Source organism: Peromyscus maniculatus, chromosome 19 (genome assembly GCF_049852395.1).
Source record: "Peromyscus maniculatus bairdii isolate BWxNUB_F1_BW_parent chromosome 19, HU_Pman_BW_mat_3.1, whole genome shotgun sequence".
Lineage (NCBI taxonomy): Eukaryota > Metazoa > Chordata > Mammalia > Rodentia > Cricetidae > Peromyscus > Peromyscus maniculatus.
The window spans coordinates 58,687,149-58,713,750 of record NC_134870.1 but is presented as its reverse complement, the minus strand read 5'-3'; the positions used below and the strand labels follow the sequence as shown (position 1 = coordinate 58,713,750).

The 26,602-nt window shown below is 43.7% G+C and overlaps 1 protein-coding gene across 6 annotated transcripts in view; it reads left to right on the top strand.

Moving 5' to 3' along the window:
• Spire1 (spire type actin nucleation factor 1) overlaps positions 1 to 22,845 on the top strand; it is a 114,675-nt gene extending 91,830 nt beyond the window's left edge. For 3 of the 6 annotated variants that reach the window (XM_015998300.3, XM_076555399.1, XM_015998386.3), the window contains 9 exons: positions 6,414 to 6,586; positions 7,975 to 8,065; positions 9,651 to 9,793; positions 12,160 to 12,333; positions 16,181 to 16,318; positions 17,057 to 17,127; positions 17,727 to 17,754; positions 17,847 to 17,983; positions 20,759 to 22,845. In XM_015998300.3, coding sequence (XP_015853786.3) covers positions 6,414 to 6,586; positions 7,975 to 8,065; positions 9,651 to 9,793; positions 12,160 to 12,333; positions 16,181 to 16,318; positions 17,057 to 17,127; positions 17,727 to 17,754; positions 17,847 to 17,983; positions 20,759 to 21,017 — 1,214 coding nt within the window. In that variant the 3' untranslated portion in view covers positions 21,018 to 22,845. The remainder of the gene's footprint in view (positions 1 to 6,413; positions 6,587 to 7,974; positions 8,066 to 9,650; positions 9,794 to 12,159; positions 12,334 to 16,180; positions 16,319 to 17,056; positions 17,128 to 17,726; positions 17,755 to 17,846; positions 17,984 to 20,758) is intronic. The other 3 variants (XM_076555400.1, XM_006970071.4, XM_006970072.4) reach the window with 1 other exon arrangement.
• Positions 22,846 to 26,602: the final 3,757 nt, after the last annotated feature.

Below are 26,602 nucleotides of genomic sequence, written 5' to 3'. Positions count from 1 at the left end.
TTTACAGTGTGTTTTACAATTTCTGTTTAGTACTCTGGGATAGTGGTTCAATGAATAACCGAAAATGGCTATATTTGATTATAAAACTAGATCCGTTTAAGATAAAAATGTAAATATATTTATGAGCAAATTTTCATATTTTTCATAATTCTTATATTTATTTTTCAAATTTAAATTCTTAATTTCACAAGTCACTGTTTCAAGCTAAAATGAGGTAAGATGTATTTTTCCAGAATGTTCCTTGAAATGTTGTGAAATACCTCTTAAGTTACAAAGAATTATTGGCATATAAATTCATGTTTAACAAGCCAGTGAGTTCTAGTATTTTTTTCTAGTGTCATTATTGAATATTTACTGTCTTCTAACTACAAGCTAGTTTCCACATGTTTTTTAATTTTCTGTTTATTTTTGTAGCTCTCAGGCATGACTAATATTTTGGTCTTCATTTAACTATTTTTGACTGACCACCAAAGAGCCTTTTCTATTTTCTTTATCCATTTAGTTAATTTTATTTATTTTAGGAACCGTTCGTGCAGTGAACCTGTAAAAATTTTAGACTGGAAAATACAACCAAAATTTTGGACCATGTGTGCTATGGCCAATCCCTAAAAGCTGGCCACTGTCACTCTGGATATCTGCTGCTCATGTTTCCATTGGTTGTATAAGGAGCAGAAGGCTACGTAAACATACGGATTGCAGGCTGGAGTGTGGCTGATCAGGACAGTGTGTGTTCTCTTGCACATGATCTCTGGTGTTCTTACAGGCTCATGGTGCCCTGTGTCAGGAACAAACAGGGCCGCACAGATTTGTTGTCCGTGTTCATCGTCTGCTGTAGTCTGTCTGTGCCTTGGTGGTGTCCGTGTGGTTCCCAGAGCTTCCCTGTCGGCTGCTTGTGCTGCTTACGTGTTTTCATTGTTGCATTTGATGATAAGTGGGAAAGATTAATCCAGTCTTCAGTTTTAAAGACTAAAGTGCATCTTCATAGTAGAAAAATGAACAAACTAAGGAGTAAACAGTCTACACATGTAGCATAGATAACGACTTTGAACTTGAGTGCAGAGCGGGACATAAGGAAGTATATTCTTGTGTTCAGGGGTGTCTTAGAAATATTTCTTAGTGAAAATCCGAATAAACCATTCAGCGTCAATTGAGGTAAGTCTGGTTTATTTTCCCTTTGCAAATATTAGCTATATAATCCGTGTTCTTCTAGTCACCTTTCCTCTAAGTAAATCAGCAGACACAAAGTTATTCAAGTATTTAATATGAAGGGTATGCCTTTTAGACTCTGAATTTAAAATATGGTAATTTATAAAATCATCTCTATTTTATGTCTCTAACATTTGCTCTGCTTATAGATATTATCATTTTTTTCCTCAAGAAATTCTTCCTTTAAGAATTTGACTCTTTTCAGGTATGGTAGTGCATACCTTTAATCCCAGGAGGCCAGCCTGGTCTACCGAGTGAGTTCCAGGACAGCCAGGGCTACAAAGAGAAACCCTGTCTCAAAAAAAAAAAAAAATGTTTGACTTTTCTCACTTAATACACTGAAATAGTAGTATTTATTATTTCAAGTAAATACAAATAATCAAATTCCTTAAAATATATTGTGCCAAGTCTTTTTTTTTTTTTTTTTTTTTTTTTCTGAGCTAGGGACCGAACCCAGGGCCTTGTGCTTGCTAGGCAAGCACTCTACCACTGAGCTAAATCCCCAACCCCTGTGCCAAGTCTTATAGGAAATGAGACTTGCACAGTGTCTGGTCTGGAGCCCACCGGAAGCCTCCTGGCAGAACTTTTTACCAGTCACATTCCCCTCAAAGCTTTCAACTTCCTACCTCTCTGTCAGTGAGCCTCGGGACAGCTGCTGGTCTCAGCATATTGTTCAGGGGACCATCAAGCCGTTGGAAAGCTTCTCCTGTCCCCTACGTTGACAGTTAATTGAATCCAGGGCAGCCTTTGTCATTTAGTGGCTTTCCCTCAATTTCAGTTCATACGTTATTTTGCCAAGTTGTGTCTGTGTGGGGGACTAATGTGGCTTGAATTCCCAGAGTGCTGTACAGGGTGGGCAAGTGCTGAGCCCCCTGGTTACTTCCCTAGCGCTGTACTTTTTTTTTAAGTGTGTTTTGTTTTGTTTGTTGAGACGGGGTCTCCCGTGGCTCAGGCTGATTCACACTTGCTGCATAGCCGGGGGTGACCTCTGACCCTCCTGCCCTCACTTATGAGCACTGAGATTACAGGGAATACTAGCATGCCTGAGTGGATGTGTGCCTTGAACCCGGTGCCTGTGCATACTAAACAAGCACTTTCCCAACGGAGTCTCTTTGTTTGAGGCAGGGTTTCTCAGGCTTGCTTTGAGTTTGTTTGTATGCCAAGCAGACCTTGATCAGTGAACGTGGCGATTCTCCTGCCTCAGCCTCCCAAGTGCTGGGATTGCAGGCATGCACCACCATACCAGGCTTTGGTTTTTGCCAGTTGTTTTAGTTAGGATTCTGTAGAGAAACAGAACTGATAGAATGAATTATATACATAATATGTATTATATGTAGATAACCTACACAAATATGAATTAAGAGAGTGTTTTAGCTTACAAGTTGTGGTCCGATTATCACAACAATGGCTGTCGGCTGTCTGAATATGCAAGAATCTAAAGTTGTTTGGTCCAAGAGGCTGGGTGTCTCAGTGAGGGAGTGAACTTGCCAGTTAGAGTGAAAGCAAACAGGCAAAGAACAAGCTCTTCTTCTTCTGTGCCCTTATGTAGGCTGCCACCAGAAGGTGTGGCCCAGTTAAGGTAGATCTTCCCACCCAAAAAGATCAGGATTTAGGGTGGGTTTTCCTGCTTCTAATGACTTAATTAAGAAAAATCCCTCACAGGTGTGCCCAGCTGTTTGGGTTTTGGTTAATTCCAGATGTAGTCAAGTTAACAACCAAGAATAGCCATCACACCAACACTATTTAAATATTTTTAATCAAAATGATATTAACACTATCAACACAATTTAAACATTGTAATCTACCCTGGATCTGAAGAAATGGCTCAGTGGTTGAGGGGACTAATAGGTCACTCTTCCAGAGGACCTAGGTTCTATTCCCAGCACCTGAATGGCAGCTCACAACCATCTGTAATTTCAGTTCCGGGGGAATCTGACAACCACTTCTGGTCTATACAGGTGCATACCTGATGTACAGCCATACATGTAGGCAAAACTCTCGTACACATAAAATAAAAATATTTTTTAAAAATCAATCTACCTTAAATGACTTCTGAATTTTCTTAAGCAGTAACATGAACAAAAAAATGTAGGTGTGATGTAATAGTTGAGGTTTTTTTTACAGGATAGTAAATGAATATGTAGCCAGTAAAATCTCTTTGCCTTGACAGTGTGAGCCCAGTCTTGGGGGCTGGGTTCATTCCTGTTGCTCACCCTCTGTGGGAGGCGAGTTGTCTCCCGAGCTTGTGCTGGAGCAGGAGTGGCTAAGGAGGCACATGAATGTGCCCAGTTCTTCTTTTCTTTCGTATAGTTCTTTATTTTGGTTTTGTGTTTGTGTTTTGTTTGTTTTGAAACAGGGTCTTACTGTGTAGCCCTGGCTACCCTAGAACTCACTATGTAGAGCTGGCTGGCCTTGAACTCAGAGAGATCCTCCTGCCTCTGCCTCTGGGACTGTAAGTGTACTCTTTAGGATCACATTCAACACTTACTACCTCTTTTCTTTTTTCCTTTTATTAGTTGTTGTTTGGTTGGTTGGTTTGGAAACAGGCTCTTACTCTGGCCCAGGCTAGCCTCCTGACAATCCTCCTGCCTTAGCCTCTCGAGTGCTCGGATCACACTACCAAGTCTGGCTTCTGTTGTCTTGAATAGAAGTTAGTCATCTACCATCTTTTGTCTGAGGGCTTTCCATCTTCTGGAAAACTTTTAAAATGCTTTTCTAAAGTACCTTTCCCTATATGTCCTTATGAAAGGGTTATTTAATGATTTTTACCTTTACAATTTGTATAAAATCTTGCTACCTTTTCCATTTTCCCCTTTTACTTTATACAACCAATTTGTCTTAGCTACTTAATGCCTGGGGTGGTAATAACAAAGTAAATAAATATGTGAACACAGTGTCAGGTTCTCTTCATTAGCTCTTCCCCCAGCCGGTTCTACTAGTGTGGACCTGTGACCCCAGCATCCGGAAGGTAGCCTACATATCAAGCCAGGGCTCAAAAATTTTTTATTATAAATTATTAAGCCCTGTCTTCTCCCTTTTCTTCTCTTCTCTCTCCTCTTGTTCCTTCAGTCCTCCCATCTTTTCTAGCCTATTCAAATCTTCTACAATTTTTGAAGGGCCTGTTCTCTGGCCTTCCTGGCCTTCCTGATCTATAAAAATCATAAAATTATTATTCTTTTTCTTTTTTTTTTTTTTCTTTTTTGAGACAGAGTTTCTTTGTGTAGCCTTGGCTGTCCCAGAACTAGCTTTCCAGACCAGGCTGGCCTCAAACTACAGAGATCCACCTGACTCTGCCTCCCAAGTGCTGGGATTAAAGACTTGTGTCACCACTGCCCAGCTATTAAATTATTTTGTCCTAGTAGATGGCCTGCTACTTGCAATGTATCCCAGGCTATCAAGCTCATAGTAAGCCTTCCTGCCTTAGCCTTGTGTATTACAAACGTTTACCACCACACCTGGCCAGAAATTGTAAATATTAAATAATATATCATTGTAATAGGAAATGATATATATTGTTCCTTTAAATAATGTCAAGAAAAATGTAAGAATACATTTATAAGGGGACTAGAGATATAGCTCAGTTGGTAGAATACTAGCCTAGCATGTACACAGCCCTGGGTAAGATCCCTAGCATCATAAAAACTGAGCATGGTGGTGCACATTTGTAATCCTAGCACAAGAGAAGTGGAGGCAGGAGGATCAGAAGGTGATCCTTCTCAGCTACATAGTGAGTTCAAGGCCAGCCTGGTATACATTAGACCCCATTTTTAAAAAATTAATAAGAACATACTTAAATACTGAGTGTTTTCTACTTCAGGGATATAGATATCACTTGTTGAGAGGAAAATAACCTCCAATTACAATGCTTTCGCCTCCCAAAGTCTTTCTCAGTTTAGTGTCTAGAAGGCCCTTTACCCAACAAAAGCTTCATCGATGATTCTGTATGCAAAGAGCAGGTGATTGCTCTGGTCTGCACACTAAATTATGCACGGATTGCCACATTTTCACTTCTCCAGTTTTATAGTTAGCTATTGTGGGGGACCAGCCCCCATACTTATTTACCCCAGCAACTCTTGAGGAATGAGGGATAAGAGACTTAGTTAGAAATATAGTGGAGAGAAAACACAGGATAGACTTGGGTGGGCCTGGATCCTTATCCACCAGCCCAGAACTTTATTCGAAGGGCTTTCTATAACAATGCCAAGGAGTGGATCAAAAGACCTCCCTGTTACTAGTTAGACCCTCACAAACACCTGGTACTCAGGCCTGTGGTCCAATCAACCTCTTACGCAGTCCTGCTGGGTACAGCCACTAGGAAATCTAGTGGGCTCCAACAAGCTATTTGAGGTAATCCATGTTAAGTCTTTGTTTGAAATGCTCAAGAAAATCAACTCCGCTTTCATGGGAGGATTCGAGGTTAGAGTGCCAAAAAGCAGGCCTTGGGGATCAGCTGTGGTCCACACCACTGTCAGCCCAGGGCTTGGGTTGCTTAGAAGGAGAGCTGAAACCAGTGTTAGATTGACCAACATAGGCGAACACTGACTGTACTAACCTGCTTAATCCTCACAACCAGCTACATCTGCACTCCTCTGCTTTACGGGGAGGAGCCGGAGGTTAGAGAGCTTACCCAGACAGCTAGCAGTCCAGGTAGACTTGGAGCCCTGTCTCTGTCAGGCCAGCTGTGCACTGCTGTGTTTTCTCTCGGATGTCGAAGGGCTTTCTCATTCAGATGTGAGCCCTAAATATTTAAATCTGATGTGTTGAGGAGATGTGCCCCAGATTCTTTGTGCTTACATAAATGTGTTTATAGGAGTATAGATCTTAGCTTCCCTGATTTTTAGGACAAGACATTTTTAGATCTTACCCTAGGGAGACAGTGTGTGCTGCGTCTTTCCTCTACCCACCACTGGCCCTGTAGCATGAGTACAGCCAGCTTCTGTAAGCCTCAGTTGATTTCACTTATCTAGGATTTCTCCCAACTCTCAGTTCTAAACTACAAATGTGGATATACAGTTCTTCATTTTAAATTTTCCTGTAATCTGACAATAGCTTTAACAAATGTTCCATATGCACAGGCATGGCATCACCATACTGAGCCTTTGTGTTTTATTTGTGTGACATGGAAATGCTGTCACCTGGTTGTGCTTCTAACACAGATTACCTTTCCTGGCTTAAGAAAAGGTGAGCTTTTGCCTTTCTCTTACTAGATGTCACTACCCCAGAATCTCCAAAGAATGTTGGGGAATCATCTATGGTGAATGGAGGCTTAACATCTCAAACGAAAGAAAATGGGGTAGGTGCTGCCCTGCAAGGGCCCGCACAGCGGAAGAAGCTTCTCAAAGCCCCGACCCTGGCTGAGCTGGACAGCTCTGACTCTGAGGTAAGGATGCCAGGCATGGAGAGGCCCTTTGACCCTCCCCCCCACGCCCCGTCACGCCCTCCCCCCGCCCCCACACTTCCTTGAGCTCTTTCCTCTTCTCTTCATGGTTCAGTCAGTAGTGATAAGATTGAAGTTCATGTGGCTAGCAGGAAGGATAGTTACTGTTGTTACTACAGACCAGTGTAGTGGATATGCTCAGGAAAGAGCTACTGAAATTGAGATCTATAGTCTTAGATTCTAAGTAGGAGTAAGAAAGTCAACAACCTTAAAATTCATGACTGTCATCTTTGTTTTGAGAAGGAGAAAATAAAGTTAAGACATGTTAAGACACTAGCCAGACTCATCATGCACACATCTTCCTCATCCCTTCTATGTCTGTGTCTGTGGTGGCTCTGCTGACTAGCGGAGGGTGTACAGTGAACAAGTAGAAGTCTCAAGAAGGGAGGAGAGGCCCATCTTCTCCCTCCTCCCTTCCTCCCTCCATCCCTCTATCGCTCCCTTCTCCGCTTTCTTCTTCCCTACCCACTTACTTTTCCAGTTTACCTGAACATTTCCTCCTATCTTGAGAAGCATACAGACCCCTTGCTTTTAAACACCAAAATGTTTTGTTGTTGTTGTTTGTTTTTTCCAAGACAGGGTTTCTTTGTGTAGCTTTGGAGCCTATCCTGAAACTCGCTTTGTAGACCAGGCTGGTCTCGAACTCACAGAGATCTGCCTGCCTCTGCCTCCCAAGTGCTGGGATTAAAGGTGTGCACCACCGTTGCCCAGCCCAAAACATATTTTTACATCAGATGCGCACAGAAGTATAATGTCCAAAAGCTAGAAATGGAATGGGAACTACAGCTAAGTCCACCCCGCACTAGCACCTCATCTCTCAGGACCTCATGGAACACTGGGAAGTTCATTTTCATTAGAAGAGCAAGTCTTGGGGCTGAGCCCAGTGGATAAAGCTCTTGTTCTAGTTTGCTTTCCAGTTGCTATGGCAAATACCATGTTCCAAAGTAACATGGGTTAGAATGGGTTTATCAGCCTATAGGTGACAATTCACCATTAAGGGAGTCCAAGGCAGCAGGCGCTCAAGGCAGAAAGCAAATACCATGTTCCAAAGTAACATGGGTTAGAATGGGTTTATCAGCCTATAGGTGACAATTCACCATTAAGGGAGTCCAAGGCAGCAGGCGCTCAAGGCAGAAAGCAAGCAGAGATCCATGGTGCTTACTGGCTTGATCTCTCCGCCCTGTCCCATCACCTTCATCCCTAATTTTAGAACCCTTGTAGTTTTCCTGGAGCCTTTGACATTGTAATTTGGTGTCTCATGTTCAAGTGTCTGTCTACTAGGATGTTATCCAGCAGCTCAGGATCTGAAGTGTGTGAATTTGCTGTTTCAGGAGGAAACCCTGCACAAGTCCACCAGCAGCAGCAGTGCGTCTCCCTCCCTCTATGAGGACCCGGTACTGGAGGCCATGTGCACAAGGAAGAGTAAGTGCATACCCTACAGAACACTTGACCCAGAGCAAGGGCCACCGTGCTCTGTCATCATTGGGGTAGAGAACTAACCCTGTACGTCATGTCAGGAGCAGACAGGCTCCGGTGCCTTCCCAGTTAGTAACTGCCTGGACAGTTAATAGTTAAGTCAGCAGAGTGTGTGTGGGGGTGTGCACTTTTTAGATTAATGACCTCCTAGTCTGAATTTAAGCTCAGAAACACTAAATAACCATATTTGTTCCTTACCTGCCGGGTATAACATATGTACAGCCATGCCCAATACATGTGTAGGTAATAAAAACACTTTTATAGTTATTAGGCAGGGGATTCTGAATCTGTATTCAGATTCTAAATAATAATAAATTAATTCTAAAATTAAGAGATTTCTAAAGGCTTTTAGTAATGTGAAATCATTAAGGGTTAGAAATTAATTCATTGAGCCAAGTGGTGGTGGCTCATGACTTTAATCCCAGCACTCAGGAGGCAGAGGCAGGTGGATCTCTGTGAGTTCGAAGCCAGCCTGGTCTGCAGAGTGAGTTCAGAACACCCAGGGATGTTACACAGAGAAACCTTCTCAGGGGTGGGGGGGGATACTCTTAGGGAATCGAGAGATGGCTCAGTAGTTAAGAGTACTTTTTTTTCTTTTTCTTTGGTTTTTCACAACAGGGTTTCTCTGTGTAGCTTTGTGCCTTTCCTGGAACTCACTTTGGAGACTATTTTTGCAGACTTTTTTCAGTATTAAAAAGTTTAAAAAAATATTAGCCGGGCGGTGGTGGTGCACATCTTTAATCCCAGCACTCGGGAGGCAGAGCCAGGCGGATCTCTGTGAGTTCAAGGCCAGCCTGGGCTACCAAGTGAGTTCCAGGAAAGGCGCAAAGCTACACAGGGAAACCCTGTCTCGAAAAACCAAAAAAAAAAAAAAAAAAAAAGAGTACTTGCTGCTCTTGCAGTGGCTCTCGGTTAGGCAGCTTACAAGTATCTGTAACTCCGTCTCTTTGGCCCCCTTAGGCACCAGGCACACACATGGTGTACATATGAACACGCAGGCACAATCTCCACACATAAAATAGAAACAAACCCTATTTGCGTATTTATTTTGTTTTTTGTTTTTTTTCTGGACAAGGTTTCTCTGTATAGCCCTGGCTGTCCTGGAACTCACTCTGTAGAACAGGCTGGCCTGGAACTCACAGAGATCCATCTGCCTCTGCCCCCCGAGTGCTGTGATTAAAGATGTGCGCCACTACTGCCCGCCTATTTGTGTCTGTGTGTGTGTGTGTGGGGGGGTACACATACAGCTCTTAAGGCTAATCATGATATGTTTTAATGTGAACTTGAATGGATAGTAAAAGCATAGAACTTTTCCCCCATTTTCCTTGCTGTTTCTGTAGGAAGTTTATCTAGAACCAACTTTTGGAACAGTTCTCTTTCCTCTGAGCTGCCGTCTTAAAATAGCTCTCCACTGAAATAAGTTCTTCTTTGAATATAGTGTTGTTGCACAATGCAAAGGTTATCTGTTGGAAAATTCAGAATCCAAGATTTTGTTTTTTAAGAGAGTTCATTTGTTTGGTTAAATCTTTAGAGCCTCCAAAATTCTTGCCCATCTCATCAACACCCCAGCCAGAGAGACGGCAGCCACCCCAGAGGCGCCATTCCATTGAAAAGGAGACACCTACGAATGTGAGGCAGTTTCTGCCGCCGTCCAGGCAGAGTTCACGCTCTCTCGTAAGTACCAAAGGATGAGCAGAGATGTCTAGGAGGACCAGTAAGCTTGTTTTCAAAATGGAAAGGAGAAAAGCCCACACAGGTTAGCGTGAACTTTAACGTCTATGTGCTTAATACCTAAAGAAAGTGGGCTCTGGCTACACTTGACCAGTCTTTGGTTTATTTTGAGTACTCATTTTCAAAAGTTTTGTTGATGAGTTATTATTATTAAATGATTTTTTTCTCTTAGAGGATATTAATCCACTTAAAGTTGTCAAAAAGTTCTCAGCATAATCTGACTGAGTAGATTGTTTGATCTGCGCGAAGAGGATGAGCTGTCCCTTGCTCTTAGTGTGTCCACGGTGCATGCCGGAGCTGCTCTCTGAGCTGTTTAACAGTGGCCAATCGTTCCTGACGGGGTAGCACACACAGAAACGTTTATTGATCTAGCAACAGACGCCTGCAGACATCCTTTTGGTTTCCCTCATGAGCTTCCAAAATACAACAAGATGCAAGGGTTCCGCCAACATTCCACCCACAATCTAATACAGCAGTTCTGAACTTGTGGGTCATGACCCCTTTGTGGTCGCATATCAGATATTCTGCATGTTAGATATTTACATGACAGTTCATAACAGCAAAATTACAGATATGAAGTAGCAACAAAATAATTTTATGGTTGGGGGTCACCACAACATGAGGAACTGTATTAAAGGGTCACAATATTAGGAAGGGCGAGGACCACTGAACTAATAGCTAATGTTTTCTTTCAAATACTCAAGAATAAAAGTCACATGAACATGCTTACGGCTCCATCTTTACCTGTAATGAGTCATAAGTGTTTCAAATGAGAGAGCAAACAGATGTCCTTCCTTCAAGGAAGGAAAACAGTGGTCAGTATAGTTGGGAAGTGTGAGCAGAGCTTAGAGTCTGGCATTTGATGTCACCTCTATTCCAAAATAATTCAGTTAAAGAATTCATGGGGTGATGGCCATTTTTTGATGAGATTTTTCTAACGTCTGCATAGTCACTGAGCCACTGCTCTTGTCTGACAGAGTGTATGCTTGGTAGTGCTCACATTTAGAGGGTCACCACAAGTTCAAGGCCAGCCTGAGGTACGTAGTGAGTTCAGACCAACCTGGGCTACAGAATAAGAACCTGTTTCAAAGACAGAAACTACTCTGTGGTGAAATGGAGCCTTGTTAATGGCCTATCAGCAGTAAAACAACTCATCAAAATAAGCTCAGATTTAAAATCCAAAAACTGTTAACCAGTTTGGACAAATTTTTACCTTACTAAAATACACGGGTGGATGTGGTGATGCTCACCTGTAATGTGTGTACTACTTTGGGAGGCAAAGAAGATCAGAAGTTGAAGGTCACCCTTGAGGTCAGCCTCCTGGGTTCCATGAGACCCTGTCTCCCTGCCCCCCCCCCCCAAAAAAAAAAGAAAATTATGAGGGTAAAGGAGCTGTAGATTACAACAAAGTAGTTTGCCCTCATAATGTAAATGGCACCAAGCCCTGCAGCCACGTGCAGGCCACACAAAGACTGTTTGCTGGTGGAGGTGAACTGTGGTGTATGCTGGGTTGGACTGTGAGCTCCTGGTGGAGAAGGAGAAAAAACAAAGAAAACTGTTGGCGCTCCCTGGGGAGGGAGGGTCTTGGGACCAGGCAGTGAGAAGGGGGCCCTGGCCCCCACAGATAGTGAAGGTGAAAAGGCAGGGAAGGAGGTCATGCTGGGGCCAGCTCTTAAGTGCACAGAGGCAGCAGCCGAGAGGAGGAAGGCCTCCTCCACACAGTGGCTTCTGTAGAGATCACTGACAGTGAGTCCTCTAGTTCAGTAAAGGATGTTCTTAAAAGCGTAGTCGTGGAAAATGGTAACTGCACTATAGAAAAGAAGGAATAGTTTCGTGTTTATCTCTTCAACTGAAAATGGCGGGATTGTCTTTGCTGTTAATAAGGTTTATTTTATTATGTTGGAATACTTTTTCATCATTTGGTCAAATTACTAATGTTGATTGCCCATCCAAGAGAAACGCAATGGTCTTTAAGGACCTTCCCAAGGCAGGGGCAGGTGGGCTGTGGGCACAGGAACCAGGAACTCTACCCTGCATCTCAACCCCCTCATTTGAGAGAATCAGAGTGCTCACAGACCACCGAGCTGGAACAGCCCTAAGTGTCTGCTGAGTGACCCTCAGGGTGTGGCTTCCTGGTTGATTCCTGACTTAGAAAAATGAATGGGATGTCAGCATGGACCATTGCCATCCACGTGTTGTTTTGTTGTGTTTTTCTTTCACAGTCTGTAATTGCTGTTTGTAGGTCATTTGTTCAGCATTTTCTCCTTTTCTTTCCCCCTGCTGTTTTCTTTTTCCCTTCCATCGTTCAGGTTCCTAGGATAACCAGTGTATGGCCCAGGACGCCTTTCAGACCACTTTTCTCTACCATACAAACAGCTTCTCTGCTGAGCTCTCATCCTTTTGAAGCAGCCATGTTTGGGGTAGCAGGGGCTATGTATTATCTGTTTGAGAGAGCTTTTACCAGCAGGTGGAAACCCTCAAAGGTTGGCCTCTTTCTGCTGGTTCTGGGATCCTTTACTCTCTGTCTCTGACGGTGATACCTCAGCTACTGCACTCTGAGAATTAACAGCTCACATGGGCACTTTGCTTTTGATCGCTGGTTCCAATCTTGTGTAGGAGTCTAAATCATGCTGTGATCTCACTGGAGAAGAAAATAGCTGAAAGGACAACAGACTCAAAATGCAGCATCAGCTAGCAAGCCCGTGGGGGTTTGCTCTGGGAGTGACTCACTGTCAGCAGGGCATTGCTTCCTCCTGATTCCGGTGCAAGCGCCCTTGTGAGGGCCCAAGTGGTCTCCCGCTACTGGAGCCTGGGAAGGGCTGGTTCCTCCCACGGCTGACAAGCCATGGTGGTCGCCATGGACAGCCTGCCCCACCTGCCGAGGAGCAGGTCTGTTCCTGATGTTTGTTTACACTCCATCACCAGCTCCGTGGCCACATGCCCAGCTCCCTCCAGAAAGAGAAGTGGGTTTTTTCTTTTTACTGATAGCCATTCAAAACGTTTGTTTACTATTTCTCATTTTATCACTTTTGGGGGATTTGTTTCCTCACAGAATAATACATTACTATCATTTGAATGTTTTTGAAAGACGATATTGACTCCTCCACCCGTTCCCCAATGGTAGAGAGCAGCAGGGCCTGTTCTTCAAGGATCTGTGTTATGAAACAAGCCCGTGACAGACAGATGGCCCAGCAGCTGGTTTCTTTGTTACTCATCTGAATGTAAAGGACATAAAGCACAGTGAGCACGGTCCTAACGCTGTCATTTGTCACAAAATCTCTATGTCCCATCTTGTGTCCATCACTTCACCTAACTTCAGACTAGCCCCTTAGACAAAATAGGTGGCTCTTTAATTCCTCTTACTGCTACATGTTGACATTTTATTATGAACACCCCCAAACAGAAATATCCACAGGAAGTCCATAGACTGTTTCAAGCAAAAAGCAAGGGGGTTGGAGAGATGGCTCAGTGGTTAGGAGCACTGGCTGCTCTTCCAGAGGACCTGAGTTCAATTCCCAGCAACCACATGGTGACTCACAACCATCCATAATGAGATCTGGTGCTCTCTTCTGGCCTACAGGCATACATGCAGGCAGAACACTGTATACATAATAACTAAGTAACATTTTTTTTTAAATTTCACTTTCGGTTTTTAAAATAGAATTTAAAGAGATGAGTGATTAAATGTAAGTCATTTTTTATTTAAATTGGCCTCCCTTGGATAGTTTATCAGTATCTGCTACTGGTGTGTCTTAAGTTTCTTTCTAACTGAAGCCATTATATAAAAGATCTCTCTTCTTGGAGCCTGCAAAGTGGCTAAGCGGGTTAAGGTACTTGTTGCCTACCAAGCCTGTTAGCCTGAGTTCAATCCTCAGGACCGACATGGTGGAAGGTCCTCTTGTGTCCACAGCCTCACTGTAGTACACATGTGCCCCATGCCCCACATTAGAATAGACAGACAGACAGACCAATCTTCTCGTTTCTCTGTGGCTCAGTAACTGATAACCAGAGTTTCACATTCTGCTCTCTAATTTTTGTGCTGCCTCATTCTGACCCCTTTTGTCTGGTGAAATTATAACCAGAATCTTCAGTAAAACTGAACTTGTACGCATGTAAGTAAGCTGTGGCATATCTGGCCATATGTCAAAGACTTGCTGCTTTCCCCCACGTTTTGAGTTACTTTGGGACATAGAGCAAGAAGGGTGATGGAGTCAGGCTGGCCTAACCCAACCCACTGAACCCACTGAACCCATGGCAGGAGATGGTACACAGGGTCATGTGGGCAAGGCATTCTCTTCTCTCAGGACCTGGGATGCTCCTTAGCTTGGAGCATAAGATCTGTTACAGTTTGATTTGGCTTTAGAGATTTTTGAATTAATACTGCCAAATGGAAAAACAATTAAAATTATTCTAGTCACAATGTTGCATTAAAGTCTTGTTGTCCTTTGGCAAGCTCCAGAGTTAAAACAATAGCATTTGACCTGATGGAAATTATTTTTCCCAAGGGGTTGTCTGGATGAAATTTTTTAAAAGAATTAAGAAAATAAGCAAACCCCATGATTTCTTAGTGTTCTGTGAAGCACTGAATTTACAAGTGGTTCAAAGCAGAAAGTTGAAGGGATCTTACAGAAGAAGCTGTTCTGCACTTAGACTGCAGAGAGGAAGCACAGCTGGGAGCTTGTTTTGTGTGGCAGGCTATCCTCAAGTGACAGCACCTCCCCGCCAGGGAGCTGCAGGACCCAGGGGTCCCAAGGCTTGCCTAGTTAGATTAGTACAGCATTTTGCTGCAGCTTAGCATTTTTGTCATAGTTAGCTATAGCTACCTTTTATTAAATACTGGTAGAAAAAAAACTTCTCCGACAAAAATTGAGCTAGAGAAATTATCAGAAGACCCATGTTCAGCCAGCACCACTAATTTAATAGCCCACTGAAATGGCCTAACTTTCACAAAGGTGGCTTATTGTCCCTATAACGCTGTTCTGTTCTCCAGGTAAAACAAAATAAGTACATATTGAGCACACTGCTTAATCCTGAAATCTCTGAAAACTGTTCCCACTAAAAGGGAAACTGTGTGATGAACGGCTCCTTTTGAATGCCCATTGTGGGCATCTTAGAGCAAATGACGCAATCTACTTCAGCAAACCCTGGCCCCCAACCACTGAGAAGTTCCTCATCTTAACGACTCAGTGGATTCTTTCCAAAGCGGTCTAAAGCAAACCCAGCCTTCCTAAGTTAGCTTAAGCAGATTCTATGCTGAATTGAAGCAAAGTGAGCCAGACTAGTTTTTTAGTAAATGCTAATGTTTGTCAAATTTGCAACCTAGATTTATTTTTGTTTCTTTCTGATTGAAAGACAGAACTGAATGTTAAAACTCCATAAACTGACTGCCCTCATGGTCATGTGCTTTCTCATTTGGCTTATTTGGTTCCAGAATGCCTGGGAGCAGTGCCGTGGTGTGTGGGAGAGAATTGTAATGTGTGTGCTGAGAACATTGAGTTTCAGTGTCAAGGCACCACAATGGCCCCTTGAAGCCTGGCAGGGCCTGAGTGCATAGAGTCGTTCTGTCTTTCTCTTAGATCCACCAATCAACAGCACCGGATGGAGAAAGGATGGTTCGAGGCTCTTATTCAGTGGATCAGTTACATCAACATTTTTCACAGCTGTTTGTAAGGAGGCCATTAACATAAGAAGCCAACATAAATATTTATCATGCAAGGCTCTGTCTCCATCTGTGCTGACTGTGCATTCAGCACTTGGTGAAAAGACCTGGGAGGCTGGAGTGATGGGCTTGGCGAGTAAGCTGTCTGCGCTCCCGCGTCCTGTTGCGGTTCCACTCCAAGTGTGTAGGGAGTTTTGGAAGTGTGCTGATGTAACTGATCACTCCGTCATGCTTGTCCGTATAAAGTACTAACCACCTTCACTTGGCTGTTCTGGGTACCACAAACCAGTTTTGAAAACAGGACCACATTGTAGAATTGCTTCATGCCCAGTAGAGTGTAGCTCACAACACATTTCTGTGACACAAACTTGTTTAGAATGACGATGTTTTCTCAAGATTTCAGCCATTGGTACAAAGCTCTCCCAAAGGCAAAAATACCTGACCCAATGTGAGGAGCTTCATGCATTAGCTGCATCCTTTCACTCGGTCATGGTCCTGTTTTCTGCGGTGCACTGAGGAGTGATGTGGTCCCCAGAGGGAGCCAGCTCTGTCCCAGTGATCATGGGACTCCTGTCCTCTGAAGCTACTAACCAGGTGTCTGATCTTAAGGGAGCACTGCAGTTCCAGAGCAGGGCAGGTGCTCCTTACTCACAAGGCACTTTGAATTTCAGGAGGAATTCTGCTACCCAGTGGAGTGCCTCGCTCTCACTGTGGAGGAAGTGATGCATATTCGTCAGGTCCTGGTGAAAGCAGAGCTGGAAAAGTACCAACAGTATAAGGATGTCTACACCGCCCTGAAAAAAGGAAAGGTAGAACTGTCTAAAGTTGGTTGAACTGTACAAGAGTGGTCTCTTAAGAGGCCTGTGTGCTAGCCAGGTGGTATAGGACTTTAGGGGTCTTAGGAGGTGAGATGCTTGTATTCTATACTATTCCTCATTCACAAGAGGGGATTTTTTGTTTCTCCCTTGGCAAAATTAATAGAAGGCTTAAAAACGACCCTAAAGGATAGTAGTACGGCTTCCTAAAGCCGTGTGCACTTGAGTTGTACTTTCAAAGGATCAATAAAGAAAGCATGTCTGGCTGGGCGGTGGTGGCGCACCCTTTAATCCCAGCACTCGGGAGGTAGAGGCAGGCGGATCTCTGTGAGTTCGAGGCCAGCCTGGGCTACCAAGTGAGTTCCAGGAAAGGCGCAAAGCTACACAGAGAAACCCTGTCTCGAAAAACCAAAAAAAAAAAGAAAAAAAGAAAAAAGAAAAAAAAAAAAAGAAAACATGTCTGAGGAATGGGAGTTAGCTTTCCTCAGAATTGATCCTGTGACCATGAGATGCTTGAGCACTGTGATCTTCTGTTGCTTTTGAAGAACTGTCATTAAACATAGAACTGGGTTATGTGTCAGAGCCCAGCATAAAAGCAGCATTTCTGGGTTCTTGTGCTCTTGTCCCCAAACATACCCGAAACATCCCCTAGATGACCAGAAAGTAGATCCACCATGGGAGCCAGGAAGGGTTGCCCCATTTCTCTTCTCCTTCTAACTTTGTATTTTCTAGCTCTGCTTCTGTTGCCGAACCCGGAGGTTTTCCTTCTTCACGTGGTCCTACACCTGTCAGTTCTGTAAGAGGTAAGGCTTTTGTCACTGTAGAGTTCCCACAGCCACAGAGAAATGCCAGGTACTCTTTTGTTCCATCCTCTGTGGGGCGTTTACCCACCAACCCCACAGCTCCCCAGAGTTTTCTTGAGTGCGAGCAGCAGGAAATATTAGATAGAAGGATTTATTGTGGAGAATCTTGTGAAGATAAACAGATAGAAAATAAAGGATAGCCTCAAGAGGGCCTGGAACCTATTCCAACAGCCCCGACTGTCTCCGCCCCAGGGTTTTTATAGAGACGCCAAGGGGTGGAGCAAAAGACCTCCTCCCCCAGCACAGCGAAGTGCAGACCATCTCAGACACCTGCACTCAGGCCCGTGGTCCTAATCATCCTCCATGTGGACCTGCTGGGTAAAGCCACGAGGAACCCAAGAACGGGCTCCCACAATCCTCTTCCCACTCTTTCCCTTAGAAAGGACCCATTCTGTGGCTTTGCTCTATGCCTGCCTTATCACTTGGCACTACAGTTTCTTCAGGAATGGGTTGAACTGTTGTTGAACCTGGGAAAAAATCTATGACTTCACCTACATCCATTGTGTCCCACCAAGTAACACTTCTTGTTTTGTACACAGGCCCGTGTGCTCACAGTGTTGCAAAAAGGTAAGCTTAACTCAATGAAATTACCGGTGCATCCATCTACTCACTACCCTGCCCATCCTGGAGCTCATTCTCACTTTTATTTCGGATAACAGATGCGGCTGCCCTCCAAGCCATATTCTACTCTACCTATCTTCTCGTTGGGACCTTCTGCCTTGCAAAGGGGGGAAAGTTGTACAAGGTCAGAAAAACCCTCCACTAGTCACCATCGGCCACTTCGAAGTATCGCCAGGTGAGCAGGGACCTGGATCTTCAAGAGCATCCTCTGAAGAAGTAACACTTGGGGTTGGGGTGGTCATGCCAGGGCTAGAGTGTGGTCATGGCATGCTGCTGCTTCATTGATTTTTAATACAGTTTCTGTTTGCACAAATCTCCAAAGTTTCTCCAAGGTACTTTTTGGTTGGTAATACCTAGTCACTTAAAAGATATTTTAACATAGTTTTGTTGTCATTATACTTTGGAATAACTTTTATGCCTTTAAAAAGATATCTTTAAAATTGACTTTTAGGCTAGGTGGGCCATGCCTGTGATCCCAGCAGTTGGGAGAGGGAGACAGGAAAATTAAAAAGTCATTGGGGTTGGGAAGGTGGCACAGAAACTACTAAGAGCACTTGCTACTCTCGAAGAGGACCTGAGTTCAGTGCCCAGCACCCACATGAGGCCTCACAACTGTAATTCCAGGTCTTGGGGTTCTGGTGCTCTGTTCTGGACTGTACAGGCACTACATGCATACATGTAGGCAAAACACTCATACACATAAAATAAAAATAAATCTAAAAAATAGTTCCATTTTATCCTTAGCTACATAGTGAGGGCAGTCTGTATTTCCTGAGGTGCTGTCTACAAAAACATTGTCCTTGTTTTTCCAGTCTGGTCTTCCTTTCCTCCTTGTCTAGTTGAAAATGAAATCCATTGACACTTGGGTTTATAACATCTCTTGTATCTGTGACTTGCTTTATTATTGTAAAGGCAGAGGTGAATGAAGCTTTATGCCAGAACTGAGTCTCAAACCATTGCATTCAGTACAGGCTAGGGCACTACTGCCCTTAACAGAAAGGGAAAGTCCTCTCAGGCCACATGCTAGCAGGTCCAAGAGATCCCTGGCTCTGGGCTGTGGGGTAAGAAGCCTTATGCATAGTACATAACCTGGGCCCGTGAAGCCTTGAGCCTTGACTTGCCCTCCTGGGACTTGGTAAGCATGGGACAGAGACAAGCCCAGGACAGTCATCAGGTGGCCAGGGCGTTTGTCCCATTCACTGACAACTTTGAATCCACTGTGTCTTCCTTTTTGCTCTCTCCTTTGGGAAGTAGTTAGTTGATAACAATAGCTGGGTTAGATGGTCTCTGGTTACCTCAGTCTCGGAAACATTATGATTATACTTCAGCTCTCTGGCTCCACCTAGCAAGTCACTCAAACAGAATTGCTGAGGATGAGTGAACACATTGGATACCATAAGAAGAGTGGTGAAAGGTGTTTTCTCAGGACCAGACACATAAGTTACTTCAGCTTCCTATAGTCTGACCTACTACTATCTGCCATCCCCTAAAGTTGATTGATAAGATACAGAACACAGGGCCTTGGAAAAAGACCATGAACCAATAGAATGATTCAGTAAGATGTTAGCAACGTGTATTTATATGTCATTTAGGTGTTTAAAACGACAGTCCATGCCAGGCGGCGGTGGCGCACGCCTTTAATCCCAGCACTCGGGAGGCAGAGGCAGGCAGATCTTTGTGAGTTCAAGGCCAGCCTGGGCTACAGAACAAGTTCCAGGACAGACAAGACTGTTATATAGAGAGACCTTGTCTCAGAAACCCAAAAAACAAAGAAACAAACCACAGTCCATGATGTGGTAATCAAGAAAATACCTGGACACCCTGGAGATGAAAATTTCCAGTTATCTCATTTTCCTTGTTTCTTGAGGTACTGGGGTTGAACCCAGGGCCTTCACATGCTGGGCACGTATACTACCATTGAACAGCTAAGCAGCTCCCTAGCCACAGTATTGGGTTTTGCTGTTGGCTTTGTTTTGGTTTTGAGTGTTTATGTGTGTGGGCACAGAGTGTGCATTTAAAGGCCAGAAGTTGACATTCAGTTTCTTCCTCAGTCACTCTCCATCTCATATAGTGAGACTGGGTCTGAACTTGGAGCTCCCTCTAACTGGCCACTTGCTGCTGGGTCCTCTGGCTCGGCCTCCTGAGTGCTAGGATTACGGGCTAACCCCCAGCCCACTTGCCTTTCATATGGGTGCTGGGTACCAACACTCCTGTCTTCACATTTGCAGGGCCAGAGCTTTACCTGCTGGGCCATCGCCCAGCTCCAGTGTTATTTCTTTCGATTTTTAATTACTTTATTAGTTGATGCATATGGGTGTTTTGCTTGCATGTAAGTCTGTCAACTACTTATGTGCCTGGTACCTGTGGAGCCCAGAAGAGGCCTTCAGATCCCATGTGTCTAGAGCTTCCTGTGGGTTCAGGGAATTAGATTCAGGTCCTGCAGAAGAGCAACCATTGCTCTTAACCCCTGAGCCATCACTCCAACTCCACCCCACCCCACAGTAGTAGTAGTGTTGTTGTTGTTGTTGTTGTTATTTCCTTTCTTTGTCTTCTTTTTCTTCTCTCTTCTTTCTTTCTTCTTTTCTTGAGACAGGGTATTTCTGTGTAGCCCTGGCTGTCCTGGAACTCACTCTGTAGACCAGGCTGACCTTGAACTCAGAAATCCACCTGCCTCTTCCTTCTGAGTGCTGGGATTAAAAGAGTTCACCACCACCACCTGGCTCTCTTACCTGTTCTTTTTTTTTTTTTTTTTTTTTTGTTTATTCGAGACAGGGTTTCTCTGTGTAGCTTTGCGCCTTTCCTGGAGCTCACTTGGTAGCCCAGGCTGGCCTCGAACTCACAGAGATCCGCCTGGCTCTGCCTCCCGAGTGCTGGGATTAATCTCTTACCTGTTCTTAATATTGCAGTTGAACTATTATGAATACTAAATATTTTTAGTATTCCCCCGCAGGTTTTCCTCAAAATCGAAGTCGGTGGACAAATCAGATGAAGAACTCCAGTTCCCCAAAGAGTTCATGGAGGATTGGAGTACAATGGAGGTCTGTGTAGACTGCAAAAAGTTCATTTCTGAAATCATCAGCTCCAGCCGGCGCAGCCTGGTGTTGGCCAACAAGAGAGCCCGGTTGAAAAGGAAGACACAGTCTTTCTACATGTCCTCGGCAGGCCCCTCGGAGTACTGCCCCTCCGAGAGGACTATCAACGAGATCTGAGCCCTGTGCCTTCCTTTTGCTCTTGTGTCCAGAGGCGCGCGCCTCAGTGCATCAGTGCTGCAGGACTCTTCCGGGGTCTGACCGAACAGACTCCATCTGCAGCGGGGCAGGCTTGTGCCGCACCTTGTGGCACAGACTCGAGGCTGTGTTCAGATCGGTCGATGGTACGAGGCAGGTCAGCCAGTTGCTCATTTGCACTCAGAAAGCCTAAAACTTGATTTTGTGTATGTGACTAGGGAAGCCAGAAACTTCCTTAGTTCAGTTTCTCAATGTTCTTCAGATAATTTCCTAAGGCAGAGCTTCTTGTGTGTGAAGTCAGTCTGACAGAGTGTTGATGTTAGCACAGTTCTAAGCAGTAAGTCATATTGGCATTCCACTTGACAGTGTTCCTCTCCATGTACATACGGTCCAAAGCCCTGCCACACACCGCTCCCTGGGGTGGGCCACGTTGGCTGTTGTCTCACAGCACAAACCCTGAAGGCCTTGCTGATAAGTCTCCTACTCTGGGGCTCCGGCTGCATCCAGTGCAGAACATCCAAGGAAGCCGGACAGGTAGCCGCTTCCCTGAGGTGCCTGGTCTACCCAGGCACCATGCCTCCCTGTCCCTGAGCTGCTGACAGGGCCCTCACTCCCTGTTGTGAATGTATATGGTTCTGGTTTTATAACACACGTTTAAGAATTAAAATTTTGTGGACGTTTGAGGAAAAAGGAAGACTAAAATTTTGTCAAGCAGCTAAATGTGTTTTGATAGACTGTGACAGGCTGTGACCGCAGAGGGTGCCACAGAAAAGAGCTACATCTCATACGGTTTTAGCAACATTTTCCATAACTTTCTAGTATGGCCATTGTGACTAAATTAACCACAGTTTGGTACCTGAGACTCAAACTGAAGTTTATTTTTATAAATGAATTTTAAAAGAAAAATCCTGGCTGTTTAAATTGTCGAGAAAATTAACCTGCTGCCATGCATAACTCTCGGATGCTTTCTGCACTAGTTGTCTTGTAAGTGCTCCCAAGTTTCTGACAAAGAGCAGTTGGCAGGCAGTGTTAGGCACCTGAAATTCCTCAGTTCCTGTGACACATGCCATGGGCTGTCCCTCATTTCCATATGCCTAGAAATAACCGGTCAGTCAGATTGCCACTAATGGTCGGAAAATCAGTTACGGCACATGCACAGTAATTCCTGAAAGCTATTAAAAAACACTCTCTCACACCACTGATGACAGCTCCATTTAATGATGAAAGGCATGACAGTTGCATTTCATACCAACATCAAGATAAAGTAACATTGCCACATTAAATTGACAGTGACACCTCAGAAATGCTCCAGTAGTCATTTCTAATGCATTGAAATTTATAGTTTAGTAAATGGCTTTAAATTACTTATACTGACGAAATAAACTTTACCAATTGACTAAAGTAATGCATGTTAGTAGTTCCTCTGTACTGCATGTAGAAGTGGGCCACCAGAAAACCCTTACCAACTACATTCCGGCTGTGTTCAAGACTTGTTTAAGAACTGTAAAAACTGCATTGTGTAAATCCCAGTTACACAGTTTCCCCTGAGACCATCTGAACTTGACACTGCTCTTAAAACTTTAAGTTCTAAAACCAGGACAAAACGAACCTGACCTCCGGGAAGGGAGCAAGGCAGAAGGAATGGAGGTCCCTGTGTAGGTTTATAAGCATGCGTCTAGGGTAACACGCTTCTGTAAAACGGTGACTAATTACTGTCTGGCTTCCCACAGAAGACACTGAGCCACACCCCCCAAGTGAAAATTTCATTCCCATTCACAAATCAATGACCTAGTAAACCTCATGGATTTGACCTCATTCCTTCAGGCTTATAGTACTGTGCATAGTGGTTTGGGCATTGTGGGTACTTTTACTAGAGCATCAGGATGTAAATCTCTGGGCACATTTGCCAAGTGTACTGAAGAGTTCAAGTATATGCCATGCTCAGTAAAACCACCTACAAGAAGTGGTGGACAGTGGCATGTGACAAGGTGGAAATGGTAGAATAAAACTACTGTTGTTTGAGGAACACCCAAATAGATGTGTGTGTTTAACTCCTCCTTGTCTACAGGACAGACTTTCTTTCCCAGCACTCACAAGAAGCGAGGACTCCATAGGCTGAGCACTCCAGAGCTGGCTCAGCTTGTGTCGCTTGCTTTACAGCTTCCTGTCCCCAGTCACCTCCATCTGCAGGCCCTTTGTCCCGCTCCCTTCCCACTGTGCTGCTGTTCCAGTTCACAGTTGTTATGGCTGACCCCAGAGTATGATGCCTCTCCTGACCACATCTGGATATGGTCCCTTCCTGACCCCTCCAGGCATGAGCACCAGTTCCCATAGACCGACCATGAGGTCAGAGTATGTAAGAATGCTTGTAAATATTGTAACATATTCATTAATATTTGAAAGACATTTGTTACCAGCAGTGGGAATTAATTCTCTCAAGAAAAGTAAAAATTAAATAATTGATTTGTACATTGACTTAATTACTAGATTTCAAGGCTCAGCCCTTTCAAATTAAACCAGAAAGTTGTTATTGCAGTAGTCCTAAAAATGATCTGTGTTGAAGAAATGTGTGGTTAGTACCATGAACTCAACACTGTGAAGTTTGTAAGGTTTTTATTTTTCTAACTCCTAATAGAGGGCTGGAGTTTAGGTGAACGTAGGAATCATGAAAGTTTTAAATTACGTTGCTATTTGTTAAAATAAAACAAAAAAACTTACACATTGAAGGACCATGAAGAAATGTGTACTGGTCTGTGTACTGACTGGTCTCTGACCTGGCTTCCCTTCCCATATGTGTAAGCAAAGTACTGCTGACATTTCCAAGGTAAATGACAGTGCTATATGTGTTCCACAAGAGTATTTTATTTTAGCAAGATGTGACGTCACACACCTTTAATCCCAGGATTCCAGAGGCAGAAGCAGAAAATCTCTGTGATTGCAGGACTAGCCTGGTCTACTAGCCTGGTCTACACAGTGAGACCTTCTCCTCCTCCTCCTCCTCCGCTTCCTCTTCTTCCTCCTCCTCCTTTCCCTCCTCCTCCTTATTTTTATTCTTCTTCTTCCTCCTCTTCCTCCTCCTCCTTGGCATTTTATTTTAAAACTTATATAGGGGAAAAATAAAATGGTTTTCATCATACCTTCTGTATTAAGTTCCTGTTGTAAAATGGTGATGTCTTCCAGGAACTAACTAGCTGTTAGAAATCATGCAGGCTGTAAAGCTTACCAACAGCAATTTAAAAACACTTTAAAAATACAGTCCCCAAGGACCATGTAAGAAAACTAAAAACAGTTCTGCCATCAGTGACTGCTGTTAGGCAGCGGTGTGACTAGAGGGGTAATTGGCAGGTGCGGTGGAACACATCTATGTTCCCAGCATTTGGGAAGTGGAGACAGGAGGATCATGGGTCTAAAGTTTGCCTGGCCTTGCCGTACAACAGCCTTGGTTCTGCCGCTTCCCTAAACTGTAAGCATCCACTTGCTCAGACATGGCTTTTCACCCATCTGCCCCAGAGAAAGAGGAAGGAGGGAGAGTGTGTATGCATGAGGTCTCAGCTATCATCACCAAGAATGTTGCCATGTTCTTTGAGAAAGGGTGGTTCTGAATTAACCACTTAGACTAGGCTCATTTTCCTTGAGTTTGTATACTTCCTGCTGTTTCTGTTATTGTTGATATCAAGCTTTATTCTTAACATAGATACAGGATGTTATTTAAATTTCCTTATATTTTTGAGACTTGCTTTCTGTCCTAATATGTGGTCAGTTTTGGAGAAAGTTCCATGAGCCGCTGAGAAGAATGTAGATTCTTTACTGTTTGGGTGGAATGTTCTGTAGATGTCTGTTAGGTCCATTTGATTTACAACATGAATGCCATCTTTTCTTTTGTTTAATTTTTGTCTTGGTGACCTGTGTGTTGGCAAGAGTGGAGTTTTAAAGTTACACACTTATCTGTGTGTGAGGGTCCATATGCTATTTGAGCTGTAGTAGTGCTTCTTTTTTTTTGGGGGGGGGGGGGTTCGAGACAGGGTTTCTCTGTGTAGTTTTGGTGCCTGTCCTGGATCTCGCTCTGTAGACCAGCTGGCCCCAAACTCAGAGATGCGCCTGGCTCTGCCTTCTAAGTGCTAGGATTAAAGGCGTGCGTCACCACCGCCTAGCTGTGGTAGTGCTTCTTTTATGAATCTGGGTGACCTTGTGTTTAGTGCATAAATGTTTAGAATTGCAATATCCCCTTGGTGGATTTTTTTTCTTTGATGAATCACTATAAATCTGTAGTGTCCTTCGCTATAAATCTGTAGTGTCCTTCGCTATCCTGATTAACTTTTGTTTGAAGTTTATTTTGTCAGGTATTAAAATGGCTACACCAGCTTACTTTTTGGGTTCACTGCCCATAATGCCTTTTCCATCCCTTTACCCAAAGGTGAAATCTGTCCTTGATGATGAGGTGTGTTTGTTTCTTGGATGCAGCAGAAAGATGGATCCTGTTTTCTAAGCCAGTCTTTTAGTCTGTGTCTTCTTATTGTGAAATTGAGACTACGAACAGTTTTGGGTAGTGTGTATTGATTCCTGTTATTTTGTTATGGATTTGGTTTTCCCCCCTTTTGATTTACTGTTCTAGGATTATGTTTCTTGTGTCTTCTTGAGTGTAGTTAACCTCTTCAGATTGAAGTTTTCCTTCTAGTGCCTTCTATAAAGCTACACTGGTAGATAGAAATCACTTAAGTTTGATTTTATCATGGAATGTTTTTCTTTCCTTATCAATTGTGGTTCACAGTTTTGCTGGGTATAGTAGGCTGGGCTGGCATCTGTGGTCTCTTCTCAGAGTTTGTGGAACATGCATCTAGGCCCTTCTGGCTTTCAGTCTCTTCATGAAAAATCAGGTTCACTGGGCAGTGGTGCCACCTTTAACCCCAGCACTCAGCAGATAGAAGCAGGCAGATCTCTGTGAGTTCGAGGTCAGCCTGGTCTACAGAGTGAGTTCCAGGACAGCCAGAGCTACACAAAGAAACCCTATATTGGAAAGGGGGGGGGGAGGAAGGGAGGGAGGGAAAGGAAAGGAGAGAAAAGAAAAAATCAGGTATTATTTTAAGGGACCTGCCTTTATATGTTACTTGGTCTTTTCCCCTTATACCTTTTAATATTATTTCTTTTTCTGTACATTTAGTGTTTTGATTATTGTGTATCATGGAGAATTTCTTTTCTGCTCATTTGGTGTTGAGTATGCTTCTTGTACCTTGATAGGCACCTCTTTTAGATTGGGGCATTCTTCCCCCCCACCCTTTGGTTTTTTGAGATAGGGTCTCTCTACACAGCATAGCCCTGGCTGTCCTGGGACTCACTATGTAGACCAGGCTGGTCTGGAATTCACAAAGATCCACCTGCCTCTGCCACCTAAAGGCATGTGCCACACCTAGCCAAATGGAGAAATTTTCTTCTGTATTTTTGTTAGGAATATTTTCTGTGCCTTTGACCTGGAGTTTTTTCTTCTTCCTCTATCCCTGTTATTCACAAGTTTAGCTTTTTCATAGTGTTCCAGATTTCCGTGATTTTTGCCTGGATTTTTTTTTTTTTTT